General features: G+C 31.1%; 1 protein-coding gene across 1 annotated transcript; it reads left to right on the top strand.

Moving 5' to 3' along the window:
- The first annotated feature begins 8511 nt into the window (after positions 1-8511).
- Positions 8512-14215, top strand: LOC131653383 (protein trichome birefringence-like 41). The gene is made up of 5 exons (XM_058923513.1): positions 8512-8914; positions 10282-10453; positions 13022-13197; positions 13291-13449; positions 13735-14215. The coding sequence occupies exons 1-5, from the start codon at positions 8649-8651 to the stop codon at positions 14024-14026; spliced, it is 1065 nt and encodes a 354-aa protein (XP_058779496.1). The 5' UTR covers positions 8512-8648; the 3' UTR covers positions 14027-14215.
- Positions 14216-14538: the final 323 nt, after the last annotated feature.

Genomic DNA, 14538 nt, shown 5'->3' with positions numbered 1-14538 from the left:
ACTCTCTCTCAAAACATTTAACGTTGTTGCATATTCAGGACCGAAACCGAATCCAAAACCTCGGATATATTTTGTAGAAAAGACTACATAACCTCAAATCTATAATTTCACTTGAAAAGTTACAATTTATTACATTTTTTTTTATTATTACGTAGAGAATCCGCAAATTGAACAAAATAGTATAAACATCTTATTGTTGTTATTTTTCGTTACTAATTATTTTTCTTGAATTGATGTTTGATAGAAATGTTCACTGGCTAGCAATGATCGAACCTACCTATTTGAAATCCTAATCTGGTAGAGATAAGAATGATCAGTCATTTGAAGCGATAATAACACCATATCTATCTTTTATTTGTTGTTGATTGGAACGTCATATTTATCCTTAAAACAACTTGAAATTGATTTTTATTTTTAAATAGAAAATAATGCATTAAACTGTAAGAGAGACACACTCAACTACAACATTAAGATAAAGAAAACTTCTAAATCCACTTTTCAATAATTTTAAACATCATTTTTTATTATTTCAAAAAAAAAAAAAAAACATCATTTTTTTTATTGACTTTCTTAAAAGATTTTACTTTTTAAAGCATCATTTTGATAGTTTATCTTTTATGTTCAAAAACTTTTGTAAGCCTGTTTTTCAATATAGGGTGTTTACAAATCATTCTCTCATGCTTTGTTATATATACCAAGGTGTAGACATGGCAATAAAACACAGACCCACGGGTACCCACCCGAATCCGCCCCGAAGTTGACGGGGAAAACCCGCTTTGACTGGGTTTGGGTTTTCCCCGATTAGAAAACATGGGGATGATCAGGTAATAGGGACACTAGTACCCACACTGAACCCGCCCCGTTTATTTCAATATGTACATTATTATTTATATTTCATAATTTATATTATTAAATATGTGGTTAATGTTTTAATAATTTGATTTGTATTTATTATTTTAAATATTTGAAATATATGTATGAAATTTTTTGAGATTGTTTTATTTTGTTATTTATAATTAATTTGATTTTTGAAAAAGTAAATATTTTTATTTAAAAAATTGATTTTACGAAATACATGGTGGCGGAGCGGAGATACCCGAACCCAACCCGAACCCGTTAAGGACGGGTTTGGGTTTTAATTCCCCATCCCCGTTTGGGTTTAGGGCGGGTAACGGGGATTGATTGGGGATTCGGATTTGGGTTTGGGGGAGGTAAAAACCGTCCCCGACCCGCCCCGTTGCCATGCCTACCAAAGTGTTCTCGAACTAATTCTATAAAATAAAACATAATAAATGTGTTAAATATAGTAATGTTTACACTTATTCCAATAGTCTCTTTATAAATATAAGGGTGTGTTTGTTTTAAGGTTGTAAATGATATTTTCGAAAATATGGCAATGAGAATGCAACATTTTCATATTTAATTAAATTTTAAAAAAAAATATTTCAAGACATATTTTATTTTCAGAAACTTTATTTACACATGGTTTTTTTTTGTTTTTTTTTTTTTCAAGTTTCAAAAGGTGGGAAGTTTCCATTGAGATTTTGTGCTTTCATTTGTGTTTATTGCTTGTGTGTAATGTTTATGCTTCCATTTGTGTTTACAATTACTTTATTTTGCTGCCAATTTTTGGCTAAAAAATGGGAGTAAAGTGTTAGTGTATTTTTCTTGTCCTGATGTTGTCACATGTCTTGATATATTGATGAGCTTGCTGCAGGACTGTACTATTGTTAAGGGAACAGTAGTTGTTATGGTTTCGTGTTGTATGCAACTATTTAAGGGGAGCTGATTGTTTGTCATGCTTGTTTGTGTTTGTGCTACTGCTGTTACTGATGAGGGATTTGTGTGCATGATGTCTTATATGATGTTATGATACCTTTTCTGATATGGAGAATCCTGACGTGAGGCCTATTTATCTTCTGCTGCATGTGCCTCTGATGTATGAGCTTGGGTAGCTCATGGTTTTGATTTTCTTGTGATTTAGGTTTTTCCTTTGAGGGGGGAAATGGTTTTGTGTGACAGGGGGAGTAATGGATCTGTCTGATTGTACAAGATCTTGTGTTGTGTTGGAGTTGTGTTGATGTGAGTCAGACCACGTGTCTGAGCATTTGACTTCTGGAGAACTTCGAAGAAGAGGTATCTCTTGTGTTGTGGTTTTATTCATATCTCCAGGCTTTATTGTGCTTTGGTTGTTTTAGCGAAAATTTATCAAAGGGGAAGATTATTAGGTCCATGGTTTTATAATTGGCATAATGTATGCTAAAACATGGTTCTTAATTGATGTTGAGCAAGATGTTGTGACATCTTGACTAACTGTCATGGCAGGTTCTGCTGTCACGTATTTCAGACAAATGTTGAGTCAAATGTCTTGATATCTTGGCATATTATACAGCAGGTGCTGCTATTATATCTCTTGACAGATTTGATTTTTTTTAGATTCCTTTTGGATATATCTCGTTATTTTGCGCATGTCAATGAGATTTTATTAGGAATAATGCATATTTGATTTGGATTCATTAATAAAGATCTTGGAGAATTTTTAGGAAACTTTGAAGATTTGTTCCTATTTTTGTGTGAAGTTCTTGCAGTTGGTTTAAAAGTAGAATATTGGATTTGATTGAAGAGTCCAAGCTCATACTGCAAGAGTCTGTAAACAATGACTTGCTAAACCTAAAATAGCAAGCATTCGCAACAAAGAAATCGTGGGTGCAAAAATAAGGATTTAGGATTTTGAGAGTACTTCAAGTTCTTTGTATTTTTGTGTATGTCACTCATGTATCTTTTGATACATTGAGGTAGACTGATTGTTCTAATTCACGATCTTTTAAGCAAAGAGTTTCAATATTGGTCATTATTCTCATTCATGAGCTTTTAAGCAAAGAGTTGAGTATTGTTCTTAGTTAAAAGCTTTTAGGCAAAGCTAAGTATTGTTTATTAGAAGTGTAATATTCTGCTTATATTCTTGTCACAGGTTTGTGACTGGTTTTATCACTGAGGTGATTGTGGGAAGTGAGAGGGGGTTCTCATATCTAGGAGGTTCCTAGGTAGAAATTGCATAGGGTAGTGATTAGGTGATAAGTTGTAAACTAGGATTGTTTAGGCTTTAAACTAATACTAATATAGTGTATTTTACTTCTGGCTTGGTAGCCTCCAGAGTAGGTGACATAGCACCGAACTGGGTTATCTATTGATTATGTTCTTTTACCTTCTACAATTTAATTATGCATAATTTCTATTTTGGTAAAAGTGTTTTTTAGCAGCAGATGATGTTATAACATTTGTCCTGACATTGTGTTTTATGTTAAGACATCAGTCTTGACATCTGTTTTGCAAGTGCTAGAATTTTAATAGGGGTTTAGCAACGAAACACCATTTCCCACAAGAATATTTATATGACATCCGATCACGTTGGGTACGGTGTTTTCCTATCTTATTATGAATCTCAACAACACTAGTTTCTTGGTTCTTGTAAGCATTGTATAGAGGTTTTGTCATTATAGATGAAAATATGTATGAGTTCAAATATGTATAGGTTCTCTTGATTGAGGTTTTATGTATCCCAAATGTTATTGTAGGTGTTGCATGTATCAGACATTTGGTTTTGTAAACAATATAAATTTGGTATTCAATGTTTATGTTATGTATAAAATACAAATGATCTGACTGTCACATAATTTGAAGTTTATATGTAAAAAAATGATACAGGTCAGTCAAAATGAGATCTAAAATTAATAATGAATAGAAAAAATAGGTTATGCCTCTAGGTTATTATATCAAACTGACGTAATACTGACATTTTCCCCTTGGTTATTAACAAACACCAAGAGGTATATGACATCTGCTACATAGTTTTGAAAATAAAAATATATTGTTATTGGTGATTGAACCAGTGACCATTTCAACTATCCCCTCAATTATACAGAAATTGAGATGTGACGTGGAAGGTTTTCATATCGCCCTTCGTTACCTCGCTTGTCTAACCGAGGTAAAATCCCCTTTGCGTCAGAGGTAGAATGAATATGTTTGTAGTAGTTCCACCATTTTTTCCTTCCGGATCTTTCTCCATCTTGTTTAAGGACTCCTGGAATGATATCTCTAAGTTCATTGTGACCTTCCTTTAGAGTTATGGGACCCACCCTAGACATACTTCTAAATGGAACCTTTTAAATGATATGCTTTATCTCTTTATGGAATTCGCATCATTTGTTGGCATCGCTCCTCATCACGTTCCATTTTGGGGTAAGAGGGTCATATATGGCCCTAATGTTATACACTTCTCACGGTATCTGCCATCGTCTAGTGTTCAGTGGTGTATAATTTTCCATGGGACTTTTGGATGGTTTGAAAGTTCCCATATCTAGGACTGGCTGTGTGAAATGATTTTTGTGATGGTTGGAGGACTCAAATTTCCCACCACTTTCACAAATTTATATCTCTATCCCTTTTTTAAATATTTTCTTCCTCACTCTTCACATTGCATTCTGCCTCTGCCATTTGAACTTGCTAAAAAGTATAATACATGAAAACCTCTGTGGCATGATGTTAGAGCAAGTTCACGCATGGATGGTGAAAAGATTTGTACATGATGTTTCATAATGAAATTGAATGTACCTCAAACTTAAGGTTGAGGTATTTATAGGAATCTCTTAGGTCTGGATCTTAGGCTCTAAGGAAGTAGTAATAATAATTTCTTCCCCTAGGAATGTAGGAAATATGTAGTTTCCCTTCTATTAATCTGAAGAGTGTATCTTCCCCTTCTTGGCTCCCTCTCCCCTACCGTTACGTGTTGGGACACATTACATATCTTGTTTCCATAAATGCACGAGCATTCTAATCCATGGGCAACCATTACAAATAATGGGTATACGTTCCAATAAAAGAGTGACTGGGAAGCTGGAAGGAGCGATATATTACATCACTTGTCCTTTGGGAACCTCTTACGCCGCCTCTTGTGGGCCTTTTACAAACACACCAATATACCACATTTCTTCCATCGAGACTGTTGGCTTTTGGATGAGATATTCATAAAAAGGTCCCTCTTTGACTCCATTTTAGAAAGTACATAAAAAAATTATTGACTAAGGTTGATCACCTTTATGGTAGCCTCATTAAACCTAGCTAGATCTTCTCGCAAGAATCAAAATTTCCATGTTGCATGTTGAATAAGTTTCTGTTAGAAACCTTCTCATGTTTACTAGATGAAAATTTGTGAATTATATTTCTAGAGAGATCTTGATAACTGGTGATGAATGTAACACCCTTAAACCCCATACATAATTTATCATATAATTTAATTAAACACGATGCAACCACTTAGAGTGTCACGCACAATCAGATATAGCCTAGTCCGTAACACGGGTCGTAACAGAACATTTAGAACCTGTCATCGCGTATTCACCTTCACTTAGGGTATCATCGCAGTGGAATCATTATCAAAACAAATAAACACAATATTTCAACTAATGACACTTAGTCTTATAAATTCAACCTTCATAACATAAGGAAAAGGAATTGTTGTATTCAACTCTTAACAATTCTCCAACGATCCAACAGAAAAATTGTTAAATTCAAAGAAATTAAGTTAAAATAATTTCGAACATAACAAAACAAGTTTCATCTCGATGTTACATGATCAGAGAAATACCCACTAATAATACGACAAACTAACAAAAGTAACTTTAAGAGTTATCTTGCACTTACTTTAGCAAAAGCTACTCCTAAGTATTTGCAAGATGTCCATGGTGGACAACATTAGAGTAAAGGGGTGAAAATACACTTCTAAAATTTGATGAAGCAAGCAGATGTAGAATATCATATAACAACAAATACACACGTTAATCAAATCAACATCAATATTAACATATTCAGTATTCTTATCCAACAACACATCAACAAAAATCAATACAAATGCGACACTTATGCAACATACTCAACACCGACTCAACATGCATGTGGTATCAAACATGAACACTCAAGTTTATCTCGCTCCCTGATGCCCATTATAGGATCATATTCCCTCTTCCAACCGGAGCACACCAATATCGCTACCATTACCATAGGTAACGCTTCACTGATTCCTACTGAAACTAACTACTCGCACTCAATCCACCACCATAGAATCGAGGCTCACCACAAAGAACCGAAGTTTAGACACCGTGATGCATGATCAACAATAACACATGCAACAAAATACACGCACATTGACCCATCTATTGACTATGCATGCCACCAAAAACATATTCATCATCAACATAACGTGTATTTATATTGAATATGAAACATCATTAACAACCCCACCACTACAAATAGTCATGCTTAACAATCATTGTCAATTCGAGTAAGCATATTCATCATAACATTATTATAACAACCTCATCAACATCACCGTGTAAATCATAAAATAATTAAAAATACGTTTAATCATCAAGGCATACTAAGACAACTCCAAACAATACTCAACAGTATCCAACAATAGCATAATACTCCCTAAAAGTAAAAAAAAACATAATCTGCCACCTAATATCATCAAATAAACATTTATGCAAATTCGAGGGCCATGGCGCCCTAGGCGTCACGAGCATGACGCCCGTCATCGCTCTAAGAGCATGACGCCCTGGACGTCACCAAGCTGACGCCCGTCATCGACCTGCGAACAACAAAAATGTGATTTCTACACAGTGTGCAATTTTGCACTCCAATTCACATTCCAATCATCCATAATCAGTCTAAAACATTACACATATGTCATATACTCCTTAATCCATGGTTTTCATACATATTATATTAATCTCAAGACCTTCAAAGTTACAACAATGGTGAATATATGTTCAATCATCAAAACAGAAAATACACACATATAGGACACATAAATTTCATCACAAAGTTATCATACAACACCAATCATGACACCAAAAAATTTAGAATTAGAACACCCAAGCCTAAGGAGGTTAAGGGACCTTCCATCTACCCCCTCATGCTTTAACATCCATTAGAGAAGCACATCCCCCTTTACCTTGTGTTTCCTAGCAAGCAAGCAAATCCTCCCTTGAAGTTCTTCTTCTCCTACCTCTAGTCAACCTTGTCTCTCTTGCCTCTTTGCCTTTTTTCACTTTTCCTACATACTGATAGAATGTTTCCTTAACCTAATTATTTTCTAATAAAATAATTAGGATAAATATTATTAAAATTACATACTTAGTCCAAACTTATATGCCTTTTACTCTTTCCTACCCATAACCTTCTATATTATACACAAATAGCCCAATTGTTCTATTTCTCTTATTTTACTTAAATAATATAATAAAAATATTATTTTAATTAATAAAATAATTCTAAATTACTCTATCCTCTCGCAATCAACTCTCCATGCCCTTAACTCGAGGATACTTACACCACCAATTTCCAATAAACAAATAAATAATAAAAAATGCATAATTAAATTAAATAATTTATGGGAGAAGCGGAGTGTTACAATGAAGAACCTATGATGATTCATATACCCGTGCAAAGCCGTCTCCTTCAATGTTCCATAAAAAAGTTTACATTTGAATGAGTTTGTTGCATCTATATCACCATTTAGGTATTTATGGTGGTAACATGCTCCTATGTGTCATTTTTTCCATCGGAGGTCACCAAGGAGGGTGACTTGAAATTATTTGTTACATGACTTGAGGCTGAGTCAACCCCTTGACTCAAGCTCGAGTTGATTTCTTAGCTCGACGACCTCACCTATAGATCATGATATAGCGAATTGGCTCGTATGACTTAGAGGTTGCTTTAACTCGCCCATGTTAGTTCGAGTATTCTCCTAAGGATCTATGATATCCAAGATCTGTTGATGTCAATTGGGCTTACGTTATTGCAGAGATATCGATTCAAGAAGAAACTAATTTATTTTTTGAGAAATGGCAGCATGATAAGAAAATAAAATTTAAAAATATTTAAAAAAATATCTATTTAATTTATTAAAAATGTAAATTTTTTATTTTAATACATAGTTTACATTTTAAATAGTTTAACAAGCACTTTAAAACACAAGTTAGCATAATATCATTTTTCATTTATTTTGGAATTAATTTGTTATATACACTCTTTCTCTTTTCATATTTCCTTGTTAGTAGTATCAAATGAAACACCAGTCCATCTTACAACAACCACACACCACTCAATCTTTACTTTATTTCCCTTTTCCGCTCAAATTCATTTTTCACGAAAATAATGCTAATTTCATCCGTAAAAACCTTTCACGGTAATCATCTCATAATGCAAATCTCTTCTTTCCCATTATCAACAAAACAAACTGATTATTAGGATGTAAATTAATTTCTCATTAATTATTATCAGTATCAAAATTATATTAGCATAATTATTAGTTACCATGACCCATACCTAAACTTTTGTCTCACTATTAAAATCAGGGATAACATAACTCCTATACTATTTAAACAAATTTTCTAGAAAAACAAAAATAAAACACTTAAATAAAGTATAAGAAAACAAAATAAACCTCTCTCTAAAGAGTAACCCATGTAAACACATGCAGCCGCACTCTTATATAAATGCTGTGACCATAGCAAACAAATCTCTCATTCTTTTCTTCTCCATACAACTTCTTCCATCTCTGTTCATTCTTATACAGGGATTCAAAAATGGGTAATAAACGACACCGTATTAGTCTCTTCTTTTTCCTCATTATTACAGTGGCGATACTAAGAGTGAAAGCAAGAGGTGAATACGGTTCACCGGAACAGTGTGACCTGTTCACCGGAACATGGGTGGTGGATGAATCGTATCCGTTGTATAAACCAGCCACGTGTCCGTTTATAGAACGCGAGTTCAGGTGTGAAGCAAATGGACGGCCTGATCTGATTTACACACATTACAGATGGAAACCACTGTCCTGCAACTTACTCAGGTTATCATTATTACTTTCTTTTCATTGGTTGCTTTTTTTGTTGTATTGTCATTTTCACTTTATTATTATTATGTAAATTACAGAGAATTTATTTTACTTTTGCTTCTACAGTTCTGCATTTTATTTTTAGTTGAGATAGTACTAGTACCAATTATTGTTGGTTGTTGTAATCAATATTCAATAACTATATTATAACCTCCAAACACACCATTCATTTTGAGTTTTAATGCGTATTTTATATATAAATAACTACTAGTATTTTATTTCAATGAGAAATAGCTATTGAATATTGATTATACAATATTAAAAAATTATTTAAATAATTTTAATAAATCAACTTAATTGATAGATGTGCATGAATATTGAGTAGCATGAATTCGAACATGCCGCATTTCACTTGAAGTGAAATTTCAGTTACTAGAATACTAGATAGAAAATTATTTAGGTATTTTATTTTTATAATTCTTAAATAAAGTTATGGAAAATTGAAGAATTTGTTACATTATTTTTTTCTTTTATTTAATTAAGGTTAAAGAGTTTGTGTGCGAGACATTAGACATGTATTAATAAGCTCATTATGATTGTTAGAAAAGTGTAGGAGATCATGTGGCCTTTAGGTATGATCCAATCATTACAGCCTGTAAAACAGTTGGATTTTTATATTAAGAAAAACATTAGTAGTGAATTGAAGGTTCGAATGTTTGGCTAGGAATTAGTGTAGTTAATGAAAGCTTCGAATGTTTGGCTTGGGTTGGATCTATAACATGTCTTTGGGACCCCAATAAAACTAAATTATGTATTTGTTTATAGTTGTGATACAATATACTATTAATAAAAAAAGTTATTATTACTAATATTTTAATGGTTATAAAGAAAAATTAATATGAGTTAAATGATTATTATAATTAAGACACTAATATGACAGAGTAACTAATTAGATAGATTCTCAATTTTCATGTTCTTTCATTTTTTATGCGAAAAAATGGTGTCGGTTCACTCACACTTGGGCCCGCTGTGGACCAAAACTCTGAAACTCTTGTTTGTGTTTTCCTGTTTGTCCTTTCAAATTTTATCTTATTCCCAGTGTGTCCATCATCATTTTGTATTTTTCTTTCAATTTTTGCTTTTCGGGAAAAATAGTTACTAAAAACAACTTGAACAACTGGCCAATGAAGTCAGCAACAAATTATAACGATAATAATTGACGTATATGGATGTTTTTTTGTTTCAGCTATTTTACTCATGTCCATTTTATGTATATATTAAATCATATTAATGAATATTTTATAAATTAAAAAATTTCATTTTAAATTTCGATTATATCCTTGATAAAAAATAAATCTCAATTTTGTTATGTTTAATTGCAGATTCGATGGAGAAGATTTTCTGGAGAGAATGAGGGGGAAGAGCATCATGTTTGTGGGAGATTCATTAAGCAGAAATCAATGGCAATCTATGACTTGTTTGCTTCATTCTGCAGTGCCTAATTCTAATTACACTCAGGCTAGAGTTGGTGATGTTTCTATATTTACATTTCCGGTAAGATTACTTTTCTTTTTATTAACAACCATGTCCATCCAATTTAAACTTGTTCTCTAAAAATTCAAAAAAAACAGAAAAGAACATACTCTATCTACTATCTACTTCTACTATCTAACATCTATTAAAAGATTGACCAAACTCTCTAAATTGTCCTTTCCTCCAAATAAATTTACACTATAAAATGGACATTTTAGTAACTAACAAAATAACTCTTCACCTTTTTAACTTTTGCACCAAGTGTTCTACTCTCATTGGTCCACTAACTTTCTACAACATAATACACTACCTCATTTTCTCTCTCCTTATAAAGTACAATTTCAATTGAAAATATAATATAGTTGCATATTTATAATTATTATTCATTTATAATTGAATCATTCATTTTAAATTTACATATTTTTAAATATATTTTATATAATATTAAATAAATTTATATGATATTAGGCTATAGTTTACGGGTCACTATCAACATAATACATATTTTATTTATTTTTTTAAATGTTAAAATTCTTTTTTATTTTTTTTCCGTCTCATGGATTAATTTTTTTCTTTGCTTAATTATTTAATAATTAAGTAATTTATTTTAAATTTATTTGTATAATGTATTTTTTTAATTTTAAAAACATAATACACTACCTCATTTTCTCTCTTCTTATAAAGTACAATTTCAATTGAAAATATAACATAGTTGCATATTTATGATTATTATTCATTTATAATTGAATCATTCATTTTAAATTTACATATTTTTAAATATATTTTATACAATATTAAATAAATTTACATGATATTAGGCTATAGTTTACGGGTCACTATCAACATAATACATATTTTATTTATTTTTTCAAATGTTAAAATTCTTTTTATTTTTTTTCCGTCTCATAGATTAATTTTTTTCTTTGCTTAATTATTTAATAATTAAGTAATTTATTTTAAATTTATTTGTATAATGTATTTTTTTAATTTTAAAAACATAATACACTACCTCATTCTCTTTCTCTTTATAAAGTACAATTTCAATTGAAAATATAATATGGTTGCATATTTATGATTATTATTAATTTATAATTGAATCATTCATTTTAAATTTACATGTTTGTAAATATATATGATACAATATTAAATAAATTTACATGATATTATGTTGTAATTTACGGGTCACTATCAACATAATACATATTTTATTTATTTTTTCAAATGTTAAAATTCTTTTTATTCTCTTTCCGTCTCATGGATCAATTTTTCTTTGTATAATTATTTAATAATTAAATAATTCATTTTAGATATATTTGTATAATGTATTTTTTTAATTTAATTAGCATGATGAAAAGTGTATTTATCTCACAGGTCACTAACAAGACAATATTTATTTTAGTTAATCAATCATTATTTTAATTCAAGAGACAAAATCTTTATTTTTAAATATTAATTTTTTCTCCATCTCACACTACAAAAAAAAAAGTTTTAGGACATAATTTTTTAAAAATCTGAAATATTTTACGACGGTTGTAGACCCAACTGCCCTTAAAAGAAATTTGCGACAGTTCAACAACGGTCGCCCCCAAATATATTCATGATTATTATTTGAAGATTCTAAATTACTACATTTTTTTTAGTTATTTACACAATATCATAATTAAATTACTCATCCTCAAAATATATGTTGTTGAAATTGCAAAGCATTGTGAAATTGACTATGAAAATATTATTTATAAATTTTTTTTAATGGTTAATTTTTATTTTATATATACAATTTGGTCAAACTTTTTATTTTATATTTTTTTCATATCATTCAAAAAATACTACACCATAAATAATGCACCCGTGCGACAGCACGGGTCTCTGACTAGTTGAAGGCATGAACGTAAAACCTGTTATGTGTATTTGAAAAAATAAGAGCGGAGCAAAACAAATATATTTCAGTGAGTGAACTAAATCCTTGATCTGCCTTTAAAAATGCATTGAAAATAGATATGTCGGGCACATTGCCACCAAATTGTCACCCTAATTTGTAATAAACAATGTGGGCATAGTTAGTTACATTGTTTGGTGTTAAGTCATATATAAGTGGTCCCTTCTTTGTTGTCCATATTAACAAGTAACTTAGGCAAATTGCTACATGTTTTTAATGCAAGATCCAACTCCTATCCATTTCTCTTATCTAGGATAAAAGCTTTCAAAATCTGAAAACTTTAATGTTTAATTAGATGACATATCATGGTTACTTATATTTTGGGTCATGCCTAAATTAACATTCTTTACTTTATGATAGTACTCTTTCATTTTACCTTGTGTAATTAAGGTATATTTGGCTTTAATTGAGATTCTAGAATAACTTTAAAAGCTTTAATTGAGGTATTTGCCCTTACACTTCAAAAAATTTGTTCCACCTAATATTTACTCATTGAATTTAATGTGATTGTATATATGTGACCCAAGTAGCCAATGGTAGGTGTACTCCATAAAATATGTAAAGAGTGTTGTTTTTTTTATTTATATCATGATTTGAATTCATCTTTATCTTAGGAGAATATTAATTCATGGTATTTTTTTAATAATTTGTAGGAGTATGATGTGAAAGTGATGCTAGATAGGAACGTGTACTTAGTGGATGTTGTCCGAGAGGATATAGGCAGAGTTTTAAAACTAGACTCCATACAAGGAAGCAAACTATGGAATGGTGTTGACATGCTTATCTTTAACACATGGCATTGGTGGTACCGTAGAGGACCCACTCAACCGTAAGCTTGTTATTTAAATTCAAGAATCAATTATTTTGTGGCATCTAATTATTAATCAAGTTTAAAAATATCAATTTAAAAACCAAAATTCAGATGGGATTATATAGAAGTGGGAGGTCAAGTTATGAAAGATATGGATAGAATGAAGGCTTTTGAAAGAGCACTCATTACATGGGCAGCATGGGTAGATGCCAACATTGACCCTACAAAAGTAAAGGTCTTCTTTCAAGGAATTTCACCTTCTCATTACAAGTAAGCAAATTATAAATTTGAAATTCGTACTTATTGTTAGTTCAGCATATGATTATTGCTAGTTCAGAATGTAGTTACTGATAGTTTAGTATATATGTTTTTTTGATAATCCGTGGTTACTGATAAGTTAATAAGATGATTTTATATAAACGATATAACACATGTTTATTCTTTTATTTTTCTCAATTTGCAAATAACTTGTAATTCAAGTTATCCAACATAAACGACTAATATAGGGTACAATTGGCATGATAATAATGTTTCTATTTTGAACTTTGATTGTAGTGGCACCCTATGGAATGAGCCAGCTGCAAAAAGCTGTATTCGAGAGAAGACACCGGTGCCCGGATCGACATATCCGGGCGGATTGCCGCCGGCTGTTGGTGTGTTGAAGAGTGTCCTAAGCACAATTAAGAAACCGGTCACATTGCTAGACATCACAACCCTTTCACTGCTGAGAAAAGATGGACATCCTTCCATTTATGGACTTTTTGGTTTAAAAGGAATGGATTGTAGCCATTGGTGTCTCTCTGGTGTTCCAGATACTTGGAACGAGATACTCTACAACCTTATATAATGTCATTTTTTTGTTTATTTTTTATTTTTATAATTGATCAATTGGGGGGACTTATTGGATTCTTATAATAGATACAATTTATATAGAAAAATTGGGTGGATAGATTGATTTTGATAGCTGCCTACCCTTTTGTAATGCATTGTACTCAAAATTTGATGAAAATAAGGAAATTATTTGGGAATTAACAAAGTTTGTGCTCTAATGTCTTTATATTTTATTATGACATCATTATAAAACATATAGTTTTGTTCTATTTTTTTTGTTCCATTTGGCGTTTGTAAGTTTGTAAGGTGTAATGAGATGGTGAGGTGTGAATTATACTAACTAAAGGAATGTTGAGGATATACAATCCACTGCTTAATTTAGTTGTACCAATAATCCTCTTTGAATAGATGTCTTGTATTATACCGTCAATATCATTAAAAATTATATGGCATTTGAGTGTTTGAGTCAATTTCGGCAAATTGATGGTTATAGGGTTGGTTCTTTTCATATGCAACAATTTTTTTCTG

This window comes from Vicia villosa, linkage group LG2 (genome assembly GCF_029867415.1).
Source record: "Vicia villosa cultivar HV-30 ecotype Madison, WI linkage group LG2, Vvil1.0, whole genome shotgun sequence".
NCBI lineage: Eukaryota > Viridiplantae > Streptophyta > Magnoliopsida > Fabales > Fabaceae > Vicia > Vicia villosa.
This window is presented reverse-complemented; position numbering and strand designations above follow the sequence as displayed.

Coding starts and splice junctions, on each gene's coding strand:
- LOC131653383 (XM_058923513.1), top strand. CDS start 8,649: ATGGGTAATAAACGACACCGTATTAGTCTCTTCTTTTTCCTCATTATT. Junction 13,198..13,290: donor CGTAGAGGACCCACTCAACC/GTAAGCTTGTTA, acceptor ACCAAAATTCAG/ATGGGATTATATAGAAGTGG. Junction 13,450..13,734: donor ATTTCACCTTCTCATTACAA/GTAAGCAAATTA, acceptor CTTTGATTGTAG/TGGCACCCTATGGAATGAGC.